Source organism: Chaetodon trifascialis, chromosome 7 (genome assembly GCF_039877785.1).
Source record: "Chaetodon trifascialis isolate fChaTrf1 chromosome 7, fChaTrf1.hap1, whole genome shotgun sequence".
NCBI classification, from domain to species: domain Eukaryota; kingdom Metazoa; phylum Chordata; class Actinopteri; order Chaetodontiformes; family Chaetodontidae; genus Chaetodon; species Chaetodon trifascialis.
Genome location: NC_092062.1, coordinates 14,902,034 through 14,925,911, shown reverse-complemented (window position 1 = coordinate 14,925,911; position 23,878 = coordinate 14,902,034). Strand labels below are relative to the sequence as shown.

Genomic DNA, 23,878 nt, shown 5'->3' with positions numbered 1-23,878 from the left:
CTGCTGGCACCGGCGCTAAAGGGAGCTCCATTGCTAAGCTGCTGCTCGGGGTCTTCGTGGTTTATATCCTTCACACCGTGTGGCTGCTGTACGGCTTCCTCAACACTAAACCCTGCGATGGAGGCACAGGAGAGCACTGCCTCCTGTGGACCAAGGAGGGAGCACTAAAGTCTTAGCCACGATGATCGCCACCTGTTTTGACCAATCAGATAGCTGCACATTTCTTTTTAAAACTCTGTATAATCGTAAGTCAGGCATTCTCATTCTGGCGGGTGGTTGCAGTTAACTGCTTGCAGACTGCGATTTCCCAAAAGACTGAGATCGATGTACATGTACTCTATTTTATCAGTGTGTTAATAAATATCCTTAACTGAAGACAGAATATCTCCTGACCTCTTTCTGCAAAAACGACCACACTCACATTATCCATTAAAAAATCGTCGTGACAGTAAACGAGAACACAAGTAACACAAATCAGCTACCTGTCGCTAGCTACAAACTCTCCTGAATCAACACATTAGCCTGCTTTTTAGTCCGAAAACAGGTTGCTAAAGTTCAGGTTAGCACGATGGAAGAAACTCGCAAACAGGAGGACAGAGGAAAGTGCGCTACTCCTGACCATAATGACAAGGACGGACCGTCAAAGATCGTCTCCAGTACAGATAACCGCTCTGACTGCTAAAATTGACGGACATTTTTTAGCACAAATGAGGCCGTGACCAGGACTTCAAAATGCGGAGGTATGAACCCCAGGTGTCAAATGGAAGCCAATATCCACCATTACAAGAAAAGGTAAGAATGAAGAAGTACTCATACGAAGTCAAAATGATGAGCACGTCAGGTTCATGAAGCCTCTCACAAAAGTTTGACTCAATAACTTCCAATTGTGAATTACTTAATTGTGAGACTGTGGGTCATAATTTTGAATTGTGGCAGGGCTGCATTAGTTATTATTTAAAAAAAAATCCCACCATGATTACTCTGAATTCAAACTTACTAGAATATCGTTATTATTATTTCAGATTAACTGTTGTTTTTTTGTTTTTTTTGTTTTGTTTTTTTAGCAGACTAGTAGGCTATTTTATGCGTAATTATTAGAGGCTTTTGTGACACCTAAACTCTGAAAAGATTTTTATTTGATGGCTGACTGGCCTCGCGAGATGTGGTCACAGGCCACAGACGGTGCTGGAGCAGCCGCGGAGCTGCTGTCAGCATCAGCATCTCTCCGCTGGATGCAGACAACCAGAAGGATGCTGTGGCGCGGAGGAAGCGTGGGGATTTTATTGTGTTGACGCTGCATCCGATCATCAACAGTTCCGTCCTCATTTCAGAACACGTCCATTTTTGCGTGTGTTATTTAGTCGTTGTTGATCCTGTATTTCAATAGCTGCCATGTTCCCATCGTGTTACTCCAAGCCTGCCGGCAGCGGCGCTAAAAGGAGCTCCATTGCTAAGCTGCTGCTCGGGGTCTTCGTGGTTTATATGCTCCACACCGTGTGGCTGCTGTACGGCTTCCTCAACACTAAACCCTGCGATGGAGGCACAGGAGAGCACTGCATCGCCTCCTACCTGACATCAAGACCCAGACTACAGGTTAGCACGGGCCGCTGTTTCTTCTTCCTCACTGCGAACAGACAAATCAGGAATACCAAACCACCGTGTGTGCGATCAGGCTCAAGGATGGGCCTGATTATAACCAGACTGCCGCTACTGTTCATCATGTTATCAGCCAGAACTGCTCAGCATGGCACATCATGTGTTGTCTGCAAGACAGTTAGTCAAGAAAAACAAGTCATTTTGGTGCAAAGGTTAGTTAGTCAAGAAAAACAAGATGTTTTGTGCTCATTTTCCTCAATATAAAGGGAACGTGTTTGTAAAACACACATTAATAAGTGTCAGGTTGTAAATTTCAGCCTCGGATGAAGTTCAGTCAGCCAAAGAAACATAACGTGCATTTTGTGAACATGCAGTCAGGTTTCCTGTTTCTTTCAGTTTCTTCTCAAATGTCATTCCTCCAGCTGCATCTCATTTTGCACCTGAACTCAAAGGTTTCCTAGAAATCTCTTCTTCTCCTTTGTTTTATCCAGCTGAGTGTGTTCACCTGCCTCGTGCCAGACAACAGTCAACTCAACCTTGCTGTGAAAATAGACCCATTTGACCCACACTCTACATTTGAGAGGTGGGTTTGACGTGTTAATACGTTCAGTGTGCAAAGTTCAATCATACAAGGCTTCCTCCTCATTATCGTGAAAGGAGTGTGTATCTCTTACATTGTATATATATAGATGTAAATAAATGGAATAACACAAACAGCATAAGAATCATTTATTAAGAGCTAAAATGCTAATTGGTCCATGAGACTGGCTGTTTTCACTTACTGTCCCTCTCTCTCTCTCTCTCTCTCTATAGGCAGGTGAATGTGTCTCTGCCACAGGAGACCCGCGCTAATGGCACACTGTATGCAGTCGTGTATGTTCACAAAGCCGGCGTTTCACCTCTGGAGGACAGCAGAGAAGTCCACTATGCAGCTCAGCTCACCACTTACCTCACCCCCACACACACTGAGGGCCCGAGAGACATGCAGAAGGTAAAATGTAATTCACTATCTGTCATAGTGCGATCACATTTCAGCCACCGTGTCACCTTTAATGCACATTTAGACATGTGGCCCTGCAGCAAGTAAGTGCTTTTTGTGGCTCCAGCAGCAGCAGAGTCCCAGATCGGAGAATCCTGTATCCCACTGGAGACCCCACCTGTCAATCACTATGATGTCAGAGGACTTCACCTTCAACAAGGCGGGGCTTCCGAGCGACGTGCGGCGCTACATGAGAGTGTAAGTGACAGGCAGCTTTGGAGGTCAAAGCTAAGTGAGCAGTCGCAGTGCTGCTGACTTCTGCTTTACTGCTGCGTCTCATCAGAGCTTGAGTGGCTGCAGTTCGTGAGGAAATCTGATAAACGCTCATTCAATGTATTCAATATGGGAAATAATACATGAAACCCTTAAGTGATATAAAAAATTATGTACAATATATAACGCCAGGAAAGAGTGTGACCCCTTGGTTGTTGGTTGTTGTTGTTGTCCCACACTCAGACAGTATATTTAGTTTTATTTTTCACACACATTTTCAGCAATAACTAGTCAGCAAATGTGCTGCAGCATTACCAGCCTGATTGCTGCTCTCTTGAAATACTCTTGAGTGGAGTGTTACCTGTTTATCAGTGGCTAGCTTGTAAAGTATTTGTTCGTAGTCTCTTTGCATGTTCACCAGGCTGTAAATAAGGAATCTCCTCTGAGCCAACGTGGTTGTGTTTAAATGAGTCTTTCTCCCCGTCTCTCCTTGTAGCTCTCAGGATGGCCGACAGATGATCTACCTCCCTCTGCTGCTGGTTAACGAGCTCAGCTTCAGAGTCAGAGACCTCGTGGTAGGATGATTTTACACTGAGTCTCTAATAAACTCTGGGATTTCAGTGAAGTGACCTTACATATATCCTTACACACACAGGAGATCAGCAGCAGCACTGCTCACCTCCCTCTGACTGTGTCCTATGAGGGGATCTCTTTAAGGGGGTTCAGGTTCTGGGTGCATCTACAGGATGTGGTTTACTCCCTGCGACAGTTTGGTGAGATAATAAGATATAAAAGATATGTAATGATTTGGTGAGTTAGGATTTTTAAAAGCAGGGTGTGATCTCCAGTCTGCAACATTTTGGTGTATTAAGAAGTCTGTTCAATTGCTCTGAGGACACATTTCAGCCTTTTGCTCTTCATGCCATATAACCAGGAGAGCTAAACTAAATCCTTTGATACCGCGTCTTTGTGTTCATCAAGGCTTCACAGAGGAGAACATAGATGAGATAAAAGAAACTTTGGTGGGCTCCAACCTCTACCTGTTAGTGTTGACTGCACTCATCACAGCTCTACAAGTAAGATTATACGGCAGCAGGAAAAACACCACACGGTGCACATTAAAATCCACCTCATGAATTGTGAATTCTTTCAAAGATCACAGTTTCTCTGTCTGCAGGCACATTGCAAATGAAGCATTGTAAAATGAAATGAAATTTCTCCTCTACATGTGTGGTTTTCTGCAGCTCATCTGTGAATTCTTGGCTCTTAAAAATGACATCAGCTCATGGATAGAAAAGAAGAGCATGGTGGGAATGTCCAGGAAGTCTGGTAAGAAAATCCGCAAATTATGCAAGCTTGACTTTTTAAACTAGTTTGCAATTAGCAGCAAAATATGAGCAAAATTAAATTAAAGCTTTGTTGTAAATGATCTGCCACAGGAAGCAAGTGCCTGGAAAATGGCTCAAGTTCAGGCCTAACTGTCTCCCCCCTCTCTGTTTGTAGTTCTGTGGCGTTGTCTCAGCACTTTGCTGATTTTCCTCCACCTGCTGGAGGAGACCAGTCTACTAGTGCTGCTTCCTGTTGGACTGGGAGCGTGTGTAGAGGTATTTGGATTAATAATAACAGAAAGGGTCAAGTGAATTTTAAAAACGGTCAAACTGAAACAAACAAAGTTAATCTGTCATCCCGGCAGGTATGGAAGGTGTTTAAAGTGTTTAACATCCAGTGGCTGTGGAAAAGCTCCAAAGTTCATGTGAGTATAATGCCATTCAGCGTCAGCTCACAGTAGGTTTAATGTGATTTAATTTGATTGAATAGAAAAAATGAACACTTTATATTAAGGTATACATACTCACTATTAACTGGTTACTCCTTAGCATGCATATTAGTAGCATTTTGGCTCTTTATTAGTCATTATAAAGCACTTATGAATGATTTACCATCCAAAATATGGTGCAACCCTGATGCAGATAACCAGTACATTTGTTTCCAACGTGAAACTCTCCTCCACTACTGTGTAGGCAAATAAGCTGGATGAAGAGGAAAGAAGGACAGTGGAGTATGACACACAGGTATCAGTGTGTTTCTGTGTTCTCCTGCTGTTGTCAGAGCTCTTATTTTATATATTTTACACATTTTGTCCCTGGTTTTCTCTCCAGGCATCCAGATACTTGTCCTACTTGGTCTATCCTCTGTGCATCAGTGGAGCTATTTTCTCACTGGCCTACTTGCGACAAAAGAGGTGAGCTCATCACTGTCTCCAGTCTTCTAGTTTAAATGTCGTCTTGGGACTCTGATGTCAAATGTCCCACGCTTGTTTGTGTGGTCCATGCTTCAATACAAACTCTTTCCTGGTTACATCTTGGTTCCTCTCCACCTGCTGTACTGAGGCGTTTGAAATTAGACCTGAAAGATGTTTTTGGTTTTAAGATATGTTCTAATATAATTGTTAGAATCTACACAGACAGAGCAACTGCTACACGTATTTTAAAAAGATATACATGTTTGATTATTGTGTTAACATGAACTTTAATGCTTATGACAGTTACTATTCCTGGTTGATCAACAGCCTGGTGACTGGTGAGTCGACCCAGCATCCACTTGATTTCATTTGTTTTTCAGTGAATTCTTGTCAGTTTTTCTTATTACAGTAACCTGATGTCTTTACTTTTACATTGACCACTAATGTGCTGCATCAACACTCTCCTCCCCCCAGGAGTGTATGCCTTTGGCTTCCTGTCTATGGCCCCACAGCTCTTCATCAACCACAAGGTCTGTCCTGCACCCAATGCAAAATAGTTCACATATTGTGATTATTCCTGTGCGAAGTGTCCTCTGCTGACTCGGACTCTTTGTGTTCTGCACTCGTCTGTCGGGATCAGTTGAGGTCTGTGGGCCACCTGCAGGGGACAGTGCTGATGTACAGAGTGAGTGTGACTGTATTTCTCTGGCTCATTCACAAATATTAACAGCGACTGTGTGCAGCTATGAGCAGATTACCTTTGTGTTTCAAACCGTTTCTGATACCTTTGCATTAAATTTTCTTCCACTTTGACTGTTGTTCATCCTCCTCTGTCTTACAGTAGGTTACTGTTGTCAGATAACAGCTGGAATTCAACTTTAACTTGAGTCCCTGCTCGATGAGTTCATTTTACTCTCCTCTCCTCTCCACACCAGGGAGTGAACACGCTGATCTCAGATTTGTGCTCCTGTGCCTCCTTTTTCTCCTCTTCTGTGTCCTTCTCCTCTTCTCATCAACTTTCCTGCTTCAGAGATGAGCTGCTCTTCTTCCTCTACCTCTACCAGCGAAGGTAGGACACACACATTTACACAGAACACATCAACGCTGTGAGACTCCAGTGCCCCCCAGTGGTTGACTTATCACTCTGATAAGATAATAATGCAGAATTTCTTTTACTTTCACATATTCAAATAAACTGTATACAAAGACGTTTGGGAAGCAGGAGAACTTAAAACTGTTTGTTAGTTTTTCAGTACATCTTCCATTCACCGTCCACCCGGATGACATGTTTGAACCTTTGTGTGCTTACAGTTGCTGAAGTAACAACAATAAAATCTTGTTTCCTTCTAATATCTCTACCAGGCGTTACGCCCCCAAGGCCAGGAGGCGAGAGTCTGGGAGCCACAGCAAGAAACTAAAGACTCAATGAGGAGAGGACAAATTCTTCTCTTTGCTCTTCTCAGAAAACAAATGCACAAACACACAAAAACTCACCTTTGAAAATCAAACGGAGATTGTTCTGCAGTGAAGATGTGATACGGAGGCTCAGGCAGGCCATGTGTTCCACAGCAGCTTCAGACTGGTCCGAGATGAGCTGCTGCGCTGGCTTTCACTCTGCGTCAGCGAAGCTTCCCCTTTACAGCGACAGTGATTGAACTCATTCATCTACAGACACTGTCTGCTGGGTTACCCTTTAACAAGAATATTGACAGCGTTTTATCACCAGTCCTAACGTGCATTTGCTTGATTCTGCTCTTTATGCACACATGAGGGGGTTATGTATGCAGACCTGGGCTACAAACTTGAATCATGAGTCTCCCTTTAAAAATTACTATATTTTCTTGTACAGATTTCTACACATACAGTATTAATCTGTACTTTATGCTTGTTCTAGCATTTTACTGAAGCTGGGGCTGCTCTTAATAAAGGCATAAAATGCCTGATGAAAATTTAGAACAAAAGCATTTCAATGAAGCTATATGAAGCTTAAAGAAACTGAAATATTCAAACCCATGAAAACATCACTTTTATGGTGGCATCACATCTAATGACAATTATTTTGCACATTTTCCCCAACTCAGCACAACATACTTGATGATGAATTTAAAATAATGTTCTGTGCTTTGAATGTTGTAATGATGGGGCAGGTGGGTCCTGCAGGGTTGCAGATAAGCAGCATGGCCGCAGACAGCAATGAGAGCGGTGACATAAAGCACTTTTCACTCATCATTCAGTTTGATCTACCTGACGTGAAGATCTCATGTTACCCTTGTATGTCTAAAACGCCATTATATAAGGTCTTTTTTGTATTCTGTCATCCATAATGTTCCCCCTCGTGTGCTACATACACTGTACTGTAACATACAGTTATATCAAAAAGACTGACTTTGCCATGTTAACACATAAAAAGAGGCTGCATTGCCGGCCGGTTGACCACTTACTGCACATATCCTGATGGCATGTGTCTGTGGAATCCCTGCATTGCATTTTGACTTAAACATACAGCAGAGCTGCTTCATTGAACTTTGAATCTGTTCTCTCTTGCTCAGAGCACAAATGCATCACATAGTATGAGACACATTTATCTACAGAAGGCATGAACTCACTGTCTGGATCAGATTTTATCAAGCTGTTTATGGGGATGGTTTCACATTGATCTCTGCACTAATTTCTGCTTCTTCGCTTGCACTGGAGAATAATTTACAAACTATAAGTCTGTTCTTTATCATTGTAGTTTTCAGTTTCATTGTTTTGGCAATGCATCCTGCTTATTAAATTTTTTTAGATTCTGGAATAAAGTTTCATGCATAGTCGAATAAACCAGCTACTGTGATGTGCATGTGTGTGTCTATCAACACGTGCAATCAAGGCGGCAGACCGGTAATTATGACAACAGCTCGACTGGTTTCTGTTAAGGGAGTTTCATACTCTGCTCACACGCTTTGTGCATGTGTGCGTTTGTTTGTGTTGTCTTAATACTTGAGGAGTGAATAAATATCCTCCTGTTGCAGTAAGGTTCAGGTTGGACCAGGTCAGGAGATACAGCTTAATTAACAGGGAATCCTAAATGTTTGTGCATGTGTGCTCCAGTGGGTGTGTACAGGGTGTGTGTGTGCTGGTGCATTCCTCTGCTAACACCGGACAGATGTGATACGACAGATATGAGGGCGACGTCAGCCGTTCTGAGAATGCCTTCAAGTCATAAATATTTTGAAAGTGCACATGTAGAACTTCAATATAATAATATATTTATTTGCAGTAACTGGGACCACAGTCGATGTCCACTATCAGACAGGGGCGGAGTGATGTTGTTGGTCAGGTCATGTAAGTTTTTGCCTCTCCTCTACAGCAAGACAAGAACAAAATGAGTCTATATTGAGGGATGAGGGATCACTAAATACTTGATTTCATGGTAATCACACTTTCATTGACTAACACATTGAAGTTAATCACATCTTCAAGGGTGCTATCATCTGGGTTGTCATTGTAATGCACAATATCTTTACAGCTGAAAGAGAACAGAGTTAGCAACTTCAAGAAAAGTCGACCCTGGATCTGCCTGATTTCACATAGAAAAAGTAAGTGAGACATTGTTTCTACATGTCTACAAAAGGCCAAGAGATATCAACATCTGTTAACTTACCAGTAAGACAGCAGGGTATGTTCTGTGGCTGCAGAAGCTAGTGGAGCAGAGGTCAACCTGGGTGAGAGCGGCCCAAAACAGTGAAGATGGAGCTGGAAAGGAAACAATTCACATTCACATTATCACTTGATCCATTTTACTATAAATATATTGATTACAGCCACTTTAATGTTGACTCTTTGATGCTGTTTGTTATTTTCTGTACTTTTTCCCAGCTACATGTCATTCATAGAGGCTGTCGTTAGATACAAATGGGAGTTCCCTCTCTGCTGAAGGAAAGAAAGCCAACAGCTGAAGAAGTCCTGCAGCACAGGTTTGACCGAACATGCTGAAAGTCATGACATAATACTCGTTTCCTCAGCCCGCGGGGACACAGACAGTGTTTCAGTTAACGGCCGCTTCAGCTCAATGAGCAACATTGTGTCTGTGACTGACAGTAGATAAATAAAGGACAAGTATCTGTGAAACCATAGCAAGATCCAGGAATGTCCTGCACACACAGCGAGACAGCATTTGTGAGATGCTTTCAGTGCCATGCAGTGATGATGTGGGTGGAACCGCTGTGATCAAGAGCTCCTGGAAAACAAACAATAGAAACCACACACAGAGCAGACACACACACACTGATTCACACAGTGAACACACACTGACACCTGTTCTGAAGATGCTGCTCTGGCTCGGGCTCCTCTTCCTCCTCATCTCTCCAGGTATGTGAGGTTAACCTCAGACTCCTCAAAGAGGCTTTTTTCAGTGGCTCTTATGTGCAGGCAGAGTGGTCAGGACGTCAGGGGCTCAGCTCAGAGACAGCGTATGGATCTTGTAATGGATCCAGGGAGGTCATTAGGTGCTGAAAAAATATCAGAGTGAGACTTAATTCTCCTCAAAATCAGCTGTGATCAAAGATAAAGTGTGCTCAACATGACTAATTCCAGAGTTTAACTGAACTGAGTCTTGTTAAAGGTTAAGGATCAGGCCTTCCTGGTAGAAAGACTTTGCTTAAACTGAAAGTTTTTACAAAGCTTTCGTCTCACTCACAGCTGTTCTTGAACCTATACAGACCTGCTGCTGCCACTGCATGACATTAAACTCACAGAATATGGCGGATCATCAGTGCATATTTTGCACTAAGATAAAATGTTGCTCTTTATCTTAATTAATAATCAACTTGTGTCAGAGGTTAACACGTGTTTTTAAGACCTTCAGTGTCCTTAACATTTCTTTCAGTGGCTGCAGGCTGAATGTTGCAGTACAGAAAAGGTGTAATTAACAAGTTTCACTGAAGATTTGCAACTTTAGGCACTGCAGGAATAGACGTTTTAATGATAGCTTTGTCTAATTTCTGCCTTTGGTTTTCCAGCCTTCGGTGTATACACTGTGCTGTTTGGTTGGATCACTCTCACATGAGTCACATACTGTATAGAAACTTCAGATGTGCTTGTGTTCACTGTAATCATAAGCTCATTGACATAAGAGAGCAGAACAATAAACTGTGAATGGGAGGAACAGTACGCAACCTCCTTTTCAATACTCACTGCTCCTTCTAATTAAAGGAGCAAGCCTGACAAGTTTTGACAATGCTGTCTTTCATTTTCTTTTCTTTTTTATACCAAGGGACTTTATAGTGCATCATAAAGGTTTCTCTAGTTCTATAATTTTCCTCTATAGTAAGACTGAAAATACCCAGTGCATCCCAGTCTGCAGAGGTTCAAACATAAATTTTTATTTTGGGCGTTGCTGATTTTAACACAGGAGCAGACAATCAGGGGCCTGATCTCGGTTCTTCACGCTCGCATTGTTAGATAAGGAACAACCCAGTGCGCATCGTCTGTGTGTCGCTATCAGAAATACCTTGATTCATGTCACAAACACGGCAAAGACCCATTCTGGTCAGTCAATTCTACTGTAGTGTGTTGTGATTTTCAACATAAGTCCTGAAAATACTTGCTCAAGTGGACTCAGCTAGTCCTCATTTCATCAAGACTTTCACATTCTCCACATAAAATATCAGAAAAAAATCTAAATCCACAACAATGTGAGAACAAAAACTGATCTACAGTGAGTAAACAAATGGAGAGGAAGGCTTTATTACAACAGGCCTCTTCTACTCTATTATCAGTTTGCGGGAACATGCACTGAACCAAAAACATAAAATACTGATGTGATGAATATCCAAAAACGTCAGCGTCAGTACTGCTTCTCTCTTTAGGCCTCTGAGCCTGTTATTTCATCACTGAGCTTTAATCAGTGGACTGGCTTTTACGGCATCTTGTATTTTCTCATCCCACTTCAAGTCACGTGTCTCTGTCTTTACCTTCGTCCTCGTGCCTGCAGTGCTGTCGTTGGAGTGCTACGTGTGCAGCTCTTCTGCCACCAATGAAGAATGCAACACGAACACTCAGGAGTGCCAAGCGCCGCTGGACACCTGCATGACCACCATCGACATTTTAGGTGACACTGAAAACACAGCAGCAGATCCCCAGTCCAGATTCTACAGAACTGCAGATTTTTAGGGCGTCTTATTGCATTTAAATGAATCTCTTCACTTTCTTTCTGTGAACAGCCTATAAAAATGTGGGAAACATCGACTTTCTCACTCACTCACTCCGCTGTATGTGTATGTGTGCTGTTCAGGCTCTACGACAGCCATCGTGAAGCAGTGCGCCAGCGCGGCCACATGCAGTGGAGCTGCCTCGTCCGCCTCCGTCGACTCAAATGGAAACGGAAACATAGTCAACTGCTGCAACAGCTTCAACTTGTGTAACTTCAGCGGAGCCAAGTCCGTTCACACACACACGGCACTGCTGCTGTCCACGGCTGGTGTGTTATTACTGCTGTCACACTGAGGAGGCAAGCTGAGTTCCACTGCTGCTCTGTTTGGAAAAGTGATGAATGCCAAATATACTGTGATATAATGTATTGTGTAAAGACTGTTCTTGGGCATAGCTGTAGCACTGATGTTTCCTTTGAAATCTCATGGGTGTGAATACTCTTTAATTATCTTTAACTGGATGGGCCAAACTACAGTCTACAACCACTTTAGAGGGTCACAATATACACAGCAGTATGACGTGGCTTTAATCATTAAAATCAAATGTCAGTTTTGGCTTAAAGCCTTCAAATAATTTATTTTCCAGATGATGCACTGTGACTTTGAAAGCTGATGCTGGAGATATAAAACCTGAAATGCAGTGCTTCTAAATAAATTCTCTGTTGGAGAAGAATGTGGACAGTGTGATTTCCATTTCATCATTATTTTATTTCATTGTTTTTTTCCTCCTATTTGACAAGATGGCTGATTTAGCCCAGAAGACAAAATAAAAACCAGTGTTTACTAGTACGAGTTCTGTACAATTCACCAGTGACACACACCAGTATAGCTTACAATATACCAACATGAGCAGATTTACGCAACAACAAGAGATAAAATAGACTGGTTTTTTTTACCTTTTTTATCCCCATAAAACCCAGATATTTGGTAGTGTCATTGCTGGCTAAACATGGAAATCCAATCTGGGCAAAATAGGGTTAAAAAAAGTTTGGATTTTTTTTTTTGGTGCTGTGCAAATATGCTCCTCTCCATACCAAGTATATCATGCTATACCAGTACAGCCGCCAGTATATTTCATATAGCAGTATGTCATACTCCATGTGGGGTCAGTATTAACAAAGACACGTGTGATCTGCTGTATTTTCAGTTCAGTGTTTTGTGTCTGCAAGACGAGTTCCAGTCATGTGGCTCCACATTTCATGTGTGTTTGTTTCCCTGTTGTTAGGAGGGACATATTTAAAGAGTTACACCTGACAGAAACTGGGAATCAAAGCACAAAGGTTCCAGTTACTTGTGAGGTTTGTTTGTGTCCCCTGGTAAATTCACTTTGTGACACCGGTGGGTGAGGGGACAGTTAAAGGTGTGGCACCAGTCTTATATGAGGAACAACTGAACGATACTGGGACTCTAGGTGAGGGGAAAGTAAGACGAGGAGACAGTGTCCTCACAGAAATAAGTCAAGCTCAGTGACCAGTCTGAGACATGATGTCCTCCTCTTCCTCCTTGATGAACAGGAAGTATCCACTCACTCAGACTGAATCCTCAAAATCCACCTTCTGGTATTTATTCATTTTTTTCATTTCGCTCATCAGAGTCAGTGCTGGGATTGAATATCAGTACACAAGAAGAAGACCGCGACTGCTGAAAACAACACACAAAACATGGAGCCAGCCAATAAAAAGAGTAGAATAAAGTGAGTGCGCGTGGGGAGTTTCCTGTCTGCGGCGTTTACCCAGACAGAGTTGGATTCTTCACATTTGGAGTCTTTAAAACCTGCTCAGAGAGGAGCTGAGGAAGACTTTGGGAAGGAGAGGGACAGCGAGAACAAAAGGAAAGAAAAGTGAGTGAAGTAGAGAGGAAAGAGGAGAAAAGCGTGCCTTTTCATCAGGCAGCAGACCTGCGATAGACTGTCCTCAAGTTTTGATTTGCTTTTCCCATCTCTCCCTCCGTCTCCTCCTCTGCAACTTCTGAGTCTATAAATAAAACCTGGTGAGACGAAGGGAGGATGGGAATGGGTGGAAGAGAGAAACGGGAGGAGCGATGGAGGGGTGGGAGGCTGCTTCTCCAACCAAACCGAGACCGTCGTCACTGTGATTTCCGCAGCTGAACAGAAAACATCAGGTTTGATCTGCCCGTTCCAAAGAATCCAGGGTGACGTGGAGGTATTTCAGCTGAGGAGGAGGTTCACGACAAGGGGTCAACACACATGATATCAACAAATGTACCGACATGGCTGCTGGCTGACGTCTAAGTCCTTTCCCGCGGTGAAGTTTCATGCAGATATGTTGCAGATCAAACACGGTCCAATCAGGTTCTGATGGCTTTGCTTGAGAGTTGTATTCCACTAAGACTAATCCACCTGACGTCAAGTCCAGATCCAATCGCTCCCAAGACAGTTTTTCCAGTCCAGACCCAAAGTCACCCACAGTCATCGCTCGCCCTCTTCGCTTTTCCTCCTCTCGTCATTATATTCCAGTCCAAACAGTGAAGCTGCCAAGTCCCTGATTCAGGAGGTGTTTTTGCTCTGTTCTTGTATTAAGAAAGTCACAATGGTGGAGAGTTTTATCCCAGATAAACAGACTACCGCAGCTTACATAGGATTCAACATCTAATGATCTTCACGGACTGCTGTCAAAGCATTTGAGCCGTTTTTTTCTCCTTTGATGTAAAGCAGTCAGCTCCAGCAGCTCTCACATTTCATGATAGACGTCATTAATCCAGGAGTCTTTAGTCCTCCACTGCTAACAGTAACCACAGTGATGCAGACCAGCTCCTGTTGGTCAGCTCAGCTGAGGTGGGGCTAGTGTGGGCGGGAGTGTGCCATCATCTTGAGCCGCGATTGGTCGATGACATCCAGCAGGTTCTTGGCATCAACTGCAAGAGCGTGAGCTGCTGTCAACATCTGCTTCTTATAGTCCTGCTGGAGACTATGACAGAGCAAACATATGCACACATACCTTAGTTATACGCAGACGATTTCATTTTCAGCGTGGGCCTAAACCTGGAGTAAAAGCTAGATCTGTGGTCATGTCTACCCTAAAACATTTTGTTACAGCAGTGGGTTGGTCTGTGGATGCATTTTCAGCAGCACAGAGACTGAATGACGGTATAAATACCATCAGGGGTATTACAGGAATACTACAGGCAGCAGAGTGTCACTATGATCCTCTCGCTCTTCTGCGACTACATGTTGCTACTTGTCACTTTGCTCATGAAGGTGACACTACTCTACAGAGTACACAGGCTTCAATAATGTATAGATTTGAGTATTTATGGTGTATTGTTTAGAGAATATAAAAGATCTGAGAGGAAAATGACAGAGGGGACTGAGAAAAACACACACAAATACAAATCCATCTGTTTCTTCAGCACCACAGACAGCGCCACAGATTTATCAGCACACAGCGCAGTGACGCTCCCGATATTTCAGAGCTTGGACAAACCTCAGTCAGATAAAGGATCAGTGAGTCAGGCAGACTAGACTAACATATTCAGCTAACTCATGATGCCTCCCAAGATTACCCACTGGAATGAAACTGTCCTTTATACTGTAATGATAACACATGAACCTACCTGGTCATCACATATTGTTGGGCTAACTTCATCTTCCCAATCAGCTCTGCCAAGTCAGAGTTCAGAAGTTTCTGTGCCATCTCGATCTGTTGAAGAAAAGCAGAGCATTAAATATCAACCTGACACCAACACCCCAGCAAGGTGTGATTTAAGCAAGAAGAAAATGTGAGTCCACACTGCTCAAGACAGACCACGAGTGTGTGCATGCGTGTTTGTGTATATGGTTAGTGAGTGTGTGTTACTACCTCTCTGTGTGTACTGGCTGGAAGTTGTGGCAGAGTCTCATCCACTGTGGCCAATAATGTCCTCAATGCCAGACCCACATCCTGAAACACAGACAAAATGATACAAACAGGGAGAAAATTAGGAGAAGAATATACATGGCGTTTAAAAACCAGAATTAACACCTCGTGGTTGTTAGCCTCCACCAACCAGTCAAGATGCATTTCCATCCATGTCTGTTCAGACTCATAGATATGTGGAGCGAAGACTTTGAAGACATATATTTTAAGGTATTAAGTGTATTCATCACTGTATTGACACGTACATGTCTAGTGAATCATTTCCAGTGAGAAACATGCTGTCTTCACTTAGAGACTATTTTCAGAGGAGCACAGAGGACTGACAGAGAGCTCCATCACATGGAGCAACAACAATCACCTGAAGCTCAATATCAGCAGAACCAATGAGCTTGTGGTGGACTACGATGCTTCAAAAAGGATGCTGCTGCAAAGAAGCTACAAATTGTAAAACGTGAAAGCTTCACATACATCTTTGACCCAGCAGCACAGAAGATCTAAACACTCAGCACAGCTTGAAGGTGGACAAACAAGATCAGTGTCACCAATTCAGCATCTGACCAAATGTGAAATATGATCACAATCTGCCCTTCTGAGTTATGGTGCTGAATAATGGCCAGAAAAGAGTTTATGCAGAATGAGACACATTTCAGGTGTACCGATAACCCGCAAACATAATTCCTTTGTTCGTGGCTGTTGTCGGTGCAGAGGCAGAAAAATGCTGTATGCTCTTTTATTTATTAAAAGAGCATACATCTTTTATTAATTTATTTAGAAAAACGTGTGAAAGAGCGATTTAGAAAACAGCTGATTCACATTAGAGATGACTGGTCTTATTAACGGATGAATCACAAATTATTCATCGGGAAAATGTCGCCATCTGAAGAGCTGTGTGGTGTTAATCAAAGCAGGGTGTCAGAGTGGTGTAGGGAAGATGACAAAGTGCACAAACAGAACAGATCTCCTCTTTGTACTTCTTTCAAGTGTTAAGGTCAATGACTGCAGCTCAATGGAGAAAAAATGAAAATCCAGTGGGGGTCTGAGAAACGCTGAGGAGTTTAAAAGCTGCACTGAGCGCCTCGGGTACCTTGACCATGGGAACGTATTCCTCTGGAGGAGCTGGCTGAATCTTGCTCGACATCTCGATCACAGCTTTGACCAGTCCCGTCACGTTCTCGTACACCTTGTCATTGGAGCGGTCCAGGTTGGCGGTGGGGGGCGGGCTTATCTCTTGGGGCTGCAGCTAAACCGTGAGAGCACAAGAAGCAATGAGCGACAGGCTGATTAATGAACAAAGAGCTGCAGGTCTGTAAGAATGACACAGACAACAAGCTGAGACAATGAGCCTTCTAACATCAAAACAGTTTCATGATCATAAATAGAAGAATTTGGAAGAAATGTGGAAGACACAGTGAAATCATTTCAAGTTATACAAAACTGCTTTTTACATAGTTACAGAAGAAGATTATCAAACAAAACTTCAAATGCTGTTACATGTACTTCTCTACTCTGGTCACTAGATGGCAGTAACACACTGCTCCAACCAGATATACCACAAGATTACTGCATATTTAGAATTCTGAAGAATTTCCTCAATGAGAACTAACACAAATATGTAGATTTGGATGTTAGTTTGGAGGGAAAAAGACAGAAGAAACCTGACTCTGAAGGATCAAACGTTTAGATCTTTATGTGAAAACACTACAGATGATTTGATTTGTTGGACAGAGAAGTCAAAGAAGTGGTGGAAGAAAGGACAATGACGAGCAGACAAGAAGACAGTAAACACACACAGACAGTGTGCTGCTTACCCGCCAGGGCTAGGGTCAACAGTAAGGCAGAGTGCAGGAGGAGGGGGAGGAAGAGGAGGGGAGGGAGAGAGGGAGAGGGAGCAGCCACAGGAAAAGAAGAAAATATTAATGCTCGAAGCATTAAGAAACATGCAACCTGTATTTGGTGAATCTGTGTCAATAGGTTGTTTCTGTATACTCTGAAGAGTTCATGTCTCTATGCAGGTTTGTGTGCAAGTATTTTTGCTTGGGTTTGTGTGTATTACTGTACGTGCGTGTACCTTGACTCCATCGTTGTAACTGTCTCCAGTATTTAGACAGGCCAGACTGCCCACCTGGCTCTGGGCCCCCGGTCGAGGAGGTTTCTTTGGGGGGGCTGCATGCTCTGTAGGAAACAGCATGTTAAAGTTCAGAAATATTTCTCCTCAGTTTTACCTTCTCATACAAGTTCTGGACACGTTGTACTTTCACATTCATCAGCAGCTCTTGCTGGTGTGGTCGTTCACATTAGCATTGCTGTAGAGTTGCAGCTTAAGATTATGCTCATTAATCACATAGTCCATTAAAAAGGGTGACGTAATTGTCAAAAACCCAAATATATTCAATTCAAAGTGCAAAACACAGAAGAGCAGAAACTCCTCACATCTGAGAAGCTCGTACGCTTGATTAAACATCTGAAACTACTCCATTATCAAAAACTGCTGCCAACTAGTTCTCTCTAGACTAATGAACTAATGGTTTCAGCTCTAGATGAAAATAATTAATCCAATAATGAAAACCGGTAAAATTAAGGAAAAAAAAAAGGAAAAATGGTTTTGAGTGTGCTGGCAAAAAAAACCTGTTATATATACTGTATATATAAATAAAACTGTCCTTCAAAAACTGTGAACTATTCCAAGCTGAATGTTTTTATATTTTCTCTGTATGCGGTTGCTTGCAGGGTGGGTACATTAATGCTCAGAGCACACGACATATTGAGCTCGACATGCTGTCTGAGTCCATATAAACAGAGGTTGGTTAGCTCGCTAGCTGGCCAACGGGCTGCAGAGTTCACAATCAGATCGGTCATATCGTGGCAACAGACTGTAAACTGTGCAAGCAGACACTGACACACACAGGCTGAGACTACCTGCTGGTGGTGGGAGATACAGAATCTGCACACAGAGAGTGAGTAAGAGCTAAACAGAGCTGTGTAACGCTATATGTGTGAACTGCATACTATGGGAAATGAAGAGACAGAAAGAGGAGAAAATAAAACAATAGTGGTCGTGTGACTCTAATTACAGACTGCTGCAGGCCTGTCAATTACCTGGTTTTCCAACGGGCTGGTATATGTGCTGGTTTCCTGTCTGCACAAACACAATAACAAAACACTGGGTTAGCACACGCTCAGTCACACACATGATCAGAATCCACAGGAAAATGGAACTTCACAAGCAAAAACCACCAGCTGGTCCTGAACCGTTTAGAGGGTCCAATTTAACTTTCTTGTCACACGACACGGCGCCTCAATTTGTTCTTGTAAAACACAGCGAGCTCTCAGTCGAGGAGCTGTTTTCAGTGGTGTGTGTGGTCTGTGTTCCTTATGTTAACAAAAATATTGTGTGTGGCTGCACAGGGATAACAAAAACGGGTTTCCCTTGTTAGAGCTACCCGTTCAAAATGAGAACAAGATCCTGCAGCAAGTCTTTATGATTTGATGGTTGTGAGCGTAAATGGTGCCACAAAAGTCTCTAGTGGTGCCAGGCATGTTAGATATTTACTTTGTTGTGTTTTCTCTGTGTGAGAAAACAGTACAGAGGGCTTCCAAAGCCTCTGTGCCACCAGAGTGTTGTGGTCTGACAACCACCGACACTCAAAAATACTCTACTACAGCATTTTACACACACACACACACACACACACACACACACACACACACACACACACACACACACACACACACACACACACACACACACACACACACACACACACACACACACACACACACACACACACACACACACACGAGGGAGATTTTCCCACCACAAACCACAGCCATTCAAATGGGAGGAGCAGGACAAGCATAGAGATGAATTACAGAGACAGAAATATCTGGCCGTGGCAACTTCAGACTGCTACAACAACTCACTTCTGCTGGCATCAGGAACATAACAGACGTCAACATACAACTCTGTGTTCAGCTCTTGAGAGTCCAGCTTTTGGGATACAGCTGCATTAAAGGTCTGATCGATAACATTGTCTAGTTTGCAGTTGAGCAGAGCGCTGAGTTACTGTGTGCAACACTGCAACAGACAGATGAGGACAGACACATTCTTCTAACAGTGTTCTATTAATAACTGGAAATGTGGGAATTCATTGACCCCTCATTGCTGACCCCACCCCCCCCAACAGGTCACTTCCTGTCCCGGGATCAATCCTATCAGCTCTAATCAAAACAAACACACGCCGCAGCCAATCGCAGGGAGTCCAGAACGTGGACTTCCGTCAACATTCGTCTTCAGCAGACATCCTCCTCTCTTAAAAACACAAACAGCTGAGAAAAATAACTTCCCCTCTTCATGTGCTCGGAGCAGCAAATTGTCATAACAGAAAATTAGAAAAAGGCCACGTGAAATACAGTTTGTTCAGGAGAAATCCATCCGGGAGCGTTCAGCCGCTGCCACTGTCCTGCTGCGTGCATCGAGAGCAGCTCACAGCGACACCGGTGGAGACAAAACAGCTGTTGATGAAAAGAAGTAACTTACTGGTGGTTGGAGTCCCCCGTCTTCTCTGTCCAGACTTCCTCTAGAACTTCTAGAGTCTGGTTTCTAAAGACACAAAGACACACATAAAAATAAGGCCTCCATACATCAGCAGTATTTAAACTGGTTTTGTTTCAATTTGCTCCCAATCAGAGATTCACAGAGACAAAAGCTCTGCAATCACAGTCAAGTCAAATCATTCCTGGTTTTCTTATGAGTCACGTTGCTTTTCTGTTTGGGACTTTACGAGCAGTATTAGATTTTGATTCCTGAGATAATCTCTGGGACAAATACCTTTTTATGGCATGCCATCAGCTCAGGTGCATTATATGGTGCAAACTTGGTCACTTAAACCTGCAGATTTACTGATTGGCTAAAGATTGTTAACAATATTTCACCATCAAATAATTGCCATCTGCAGCCATGACAAGACACGGCAAGAAGCACCATATAATTACTAAATAACTGACAATTTGATTAAGGTGGAAGTGAATATGAGCCATCCAGGTTTAATCTCAAGTCTGACAATGATTCAGTGGATGAGGAAATGAATGAGTGAATCGCAGTGAAGCTAAAAAAACCCCTCACAAGCAACACACATCCAAACAGTCTCCCTATGTGAGATTTCAGATACAAACAGGAACGCACTGCACAAAGCTGCAAGATACACAAGATCCAAAGACGGACTTCTCCTACACATAAACAAATGTTTTCCAACTTTAACACAATTTTTAGAATTGACACAAAGCCAAAATAAAACCACACACAAACACCTGTATACACACACGCACAAAGTATCCAGCCGCTCTCTGCTGCCTACCAGTTTTCCAAGACAGGACTTGAAGACCAGCATTGCCACTGAGTTCATCAAAATGGTCTGATGACCCGTCTGTGTCCAAGATGTTCGAGGTGTTGTGTCTGTGATACTATCTGGATCTGATCTTATTGTATCTGTCTCTATACAGCCGTCTGAGGGCTTTCCTGTCTCTCTACTCGCCCGTATCCTCGTCTGTGCCAGCAACTTCATAAAGACAAGAATTCAGATTCAACTCCAGCTTCCTGCCTCCAACACACTTATATCTGACTCTGACGCACGGAGAGAGGGAAGGAGGAGAGGAGGAGAAGGAGGAGGAGGAGGAGGAGGAGGAGGAGGGATGGAGCTGCTGCCAACGAGCCATCAGTGTTGCGAGCATGTCTGCCCTTCTTTCCCAAACCAATCTTCCTCTCTCCTCCCTTTCTCTCGCCCCTCCCTGAAGTGACAGTTATAAAAACCAGCCAGCGCACGCACACGCACACGCACACGCACACGCACACGCACGCACACACACACACACACACACACACACACACACACACACACACACACACACACACACACACACACACACACACACACACACACACACACACACACACACACACACACACACACACACACACGGCTTTTCAGTAATCTTGTGTGTTGTCAGTTCGTGGTTATGGGTCAAAGACAGACTGTTGACTGGGCTGTCAGATTCTCTAAGCCTATCATTAGCCTGGAATTCACACAGGCCACACCTGCCTACAAACTCACAAACACACACAAACATGCACACGCGCACAATGAAATTCTTGAACAAAAATCCCAGACAGCTCCTTCAATCAGCGCTCACAGAAATATGCATCTGACATAAAACGCTAATCTTTCTCCCCTCCCCGTCTTTATGTTCGAGGGTCTTCCATCAGCAGCGCCACTTTTCACACTACACAGCAACAAACACTGCCTTCATTCACTTTTGTGTGTGTGTGTGTGTGTGTGTGTGTAACTTTTCCTGGAATAGTAAGTCAGTCATAATGAATTTACAGTCCAATAACTCACAACCATTTGGCACTGCACTGCTATCATGAACCAGGGAGATGGCTATGGTAGAGGGTACATCCAGAATAGGAAGTAAGGAACAGGAAGTATTTAAAAAAAATTTGGCAAGTAGATATATTAGCAAAAAATTAGGTATTTTAGCCGATAAGATCAGTGACTGAGCCAAAGAAAATCTCTCTCCCTCAGTACATATGCACGCTGCATACACCATGTTTAACAGTCACTAGTCAGCGCCACCCAGAGCTCACATTGCTGCAGATGTCAGATTTACTTAGCTTTGACATTTCATTCTAATCATTAATAGTGATGAATTTCAGAGAGCCTGTTAACAAATTTACAAAACACGACAACATGCATGACAGAACTGACAGCTTCGCATCACAGGTAACGATAACACACTGCACCATGCACAACAACATCACACAAAAGAGGGACTCATGTCGCCGTTTCTCTGTGTTCTGTGTTTCTGGAGTGAAATGTTGCTGCTTATCAGCAAACCTTCATTCATTTCCTGAAATACAAAAAGATTTTCGCGCTGTGTAAATAATTGCTCATAATACATGAGCTAAATGTTTCAGGTGAGTTAAAAGTGCTGCTGCGTCCTCAGCGTTGTGTATGTTTAAGTGTGTATTTTCCACTGTGTGCGCTGTGTGTGTTACCAGCAGCCTTTCCTCCTGCTCCAGCCACCTCTGGTCCTCCTCCATCTGCTGTTGTTGTATCATCAGCTGTTCCTCCATTAACAGGCACTGCTGGCCTACACACTGCTGCATGTCTACTGCCCTGTCCTACACGCACACACACACACGCAACAATAGACAAACACAGCAGCAGGCATGCACACCAACACAGGGACACACATACACACACAGATGAAGAGAAACATGCACGCGCACACACACAGGACAGACACATACACCAGACTGATGAGAGGCTGAACTGATGGACACATACACTAAAAATAAGGGATGTCAATGGGATGTTCATTTGTACCATTTAAATATTTGAATAATTGAGTACATTTGTGGACTGGACTCAACAGGTGGTTCATTTTCGAGTGATCGGTCTCTTAGGGCTGCCCAGCAACATATGCAAATGTGTGTGTGTGTGTGTGTGAGTGTGTGAGTGTACACACGAGTGTAAAACTGGTCTCCTACCTCCATCGCAGAGCCCCACAGTGCCATGTCGTGTCCATGCGGCTGGGGAAGGTGCTGTGCGTGCGAGTGTGTGTGGACGTGGTGGCGGGGGTGTGTGTGTGCATGGTGTGTGTCCAGCATCGCAGCCTGTGGGGGGTAGAGGGCGCTGGGCACTGAGGGGAGGGTATGAGGCCCGGGGTACCCTGCCATCTGAGCCGGGGGGGGGGGGGGGGCAAAGTCACATTGTTATTCTGTCATCATTATATCTTCATGTATCTTGCGTTTATTTCATGTATTTATTTCAGTTTTTCTTCTTTTAATTAATCTTAAAATGGTTTCTATCTTTTCGATTTGTGTTTTCATATTTAATCCCTTATTTATTCTTTGAAATACTATCTAAAGCACTCTGAATTACCTTTGTGAATGCTGCAGACTAGACTATAACATCCTCATTATGAGTTATTTAACTGTATACCAAGCAGAACAGTAGCCAAAATAGGATTCAGTCAATCTGTGGAGTTATCTGCTTACCTGATAGTGTCCGGGATGTTGAGAACTGGGGTAAAAACCTTCACTGGAGCGAGGACTGGGATAGCCTGGTCTACTAGGCTACAGACAGACAGGCAGACAGAGAGAGAAGGAGGGACAGAAGTTGAGAGAAACAGAGAGACAGAGGGGGGAAATAAAAATGCAGTTACAATGCTAGTCCATCTTTTTCCCCACACTGAACAGCAGAAGCCAGGACACTGGGTCATTCAGACAATCAACACACAAACCTCCAGGAGCTGTTTGTGTGGCTGGGTTAGCTGTCAATCAAAACAGGGAACACCCACTGGGCTGCAAGTCCAGCAAGCTGTTAGTTGAACTACTGTCCCTATGTTACAAACATCGACACATGGATGACCGGTATGAACTATGTTACAGTCGGGGAGTAACGACCAGGAGAATCTCTGGTTAGATGTTATGCAGGCGTGTATTAAGTGTTACGGCTGCACGTTCACCAAAGACCTCTCTTTAAAGCACTTTTTTTTCTGATTTGGAAAGAAAAAGATGTGCGGCTGCTGAAAAGGTTTAAAGAAGAAAGTGTGGTGTGAAATGTTTTCATTCTGCATCACAACCCGTGAGAAAGTTTGACTCCCGGTCTCTGCAGAACGCTGCTGGCTGAAGGAACAGAGGAGTCTCTCGTCTCTATTCTTT

At 43.3% G+C, this 23,878-nt stretch overlaps 3 protein-coding genes across 13 annotated transcripts in view; 2 read left to right on the top strand and 1 right to left on the bottom strand.

The window, feature by feature from the left end:
• The first annotated feature begins 1,175 nt into the window (after window positions 1-1,175).
• On the top strand, window positions 1,176-8,109 carry LOC139334150 (lipid scramblase CLPTM1L-like). 2 transcript variants are annotated; one of them, XM_070966912.1, is made up of 17 exons: window positions 1,176-1,593; window positions 2,088-2,179; window positions 2,410-2,587; window positions 2,706-2,833; window positions 3,345-3,423; window positions 3,504-3,621; window positions 3,830-3,924; window positions 4,093-4,177; window positions 4,352-4,452; window positions 4,542-4,601; window positions 4,870-4,920; window positions 5,008-5,090; window positions 5,394-5,428; window positions 5,565-5,620; window positions 5,731-5,775; window positions 6,026-6,159; window positions 6,453-8,109. In XM_070966912.1, the coding sequence occupies exons 1-17, from the start codon at window positions 1,393-1,395 to the stop codon at window positions 6,517-6,519; spliced, it is 1,608 nt and encodes a 535-aa protein (XP_070823013.1). In that variant the 5' UTR covers window positions 1,176-1,392; the 3' UTR covers window positions 6,520-8,109. The 2 variants fall into 2 exon arrangements, with proteins under 2 accessions (XP_070823013.1, XP_070823011.1); XM_070966910.1 differs by having other exon boundaries at window positions 1,178-1,593; window positions 2,703-2,833.
• A 1,233-nt stretch (window positions 8,110-9,342) lies between these two features.
• On the top strand, window positions 9,343-11,576 carry LOC139334340 (ly6/PLAUR domain-containing protein 2-like). The gene is made up of 3 exons (XM_070967159.1): window positions 9,343-9,440; window positions 11,065-11,181; window positions 11,365-11,576. The coding sequence occupies exons 1-3, from the start codon at window positions 9,398-9,400 to the stop codon at window positions 11,574-11,576; spliced, it is 372 nt and encodes a 123-aa protein (XP_070823260.1). The 5' UTR covers window positions 9,343-9,397.
• Window positions 11,577-11,968: 392 nt separating this feature from the next.
• Window positions 11,969-23,878, bottom strand: part of LOC139334466 (focal adhesion kinase 1-like) — a 58,694-nt gene continuing 46,784 nt past the window's right edge. For 6 of the 10 annotated variants that reach the window (XM_070967362.1, XM_070967364.1, XM_070967356.1 and 3 more), the window contains 10 exons: window positions 23,213-23,290; window positions 22,703-22,891; window positions 22,208-22,333; window positions 19,694-19,756; window positions 18,253-18,292; window positions 17,210-17,328; window positions 16,241-16,390; window positions 15,100-15,180; window positions 14,855-14,940; window positions 11,969-14,208 (listed from right to left, as the gene is read on the bottom strand). In XM_070967362.1, coding sequence (XP_070823463.1) covers window positions 14,082-14,208; window positions 14,855-14,940; window positions 15,100-15,180; window positions 16,241-16,390; window positions 17,210-17,328; window positions 18,253-18,292; window positions 19,694-19,756; window positions 22,208-22,333; window positions 22,703-22,891; window positions 23,213-23,290 — 1,059 coding nt within the window. In that variant the 3' untranslated portion in view covers window positions 11,969-14,081. Of the gene's footprint in view, window positions 14,209-14,854; window positions 14,941-15,099; window positions 15,181-16,240; window positions 16,397-17,209; window positions 17,329-18,252; window positions 18,293-19,693; window positions 19,757-22,207; window positions 22,334-22,702; window positions 22,892-23,212; window positions 23,291-23,878 lie in introns of all 10 variants that reach the window. The other 4 variants (XM_070967357.1, XM_070967366.1, XM_070967365.1 and 1 more) reach the window with 2 other exon arrangements.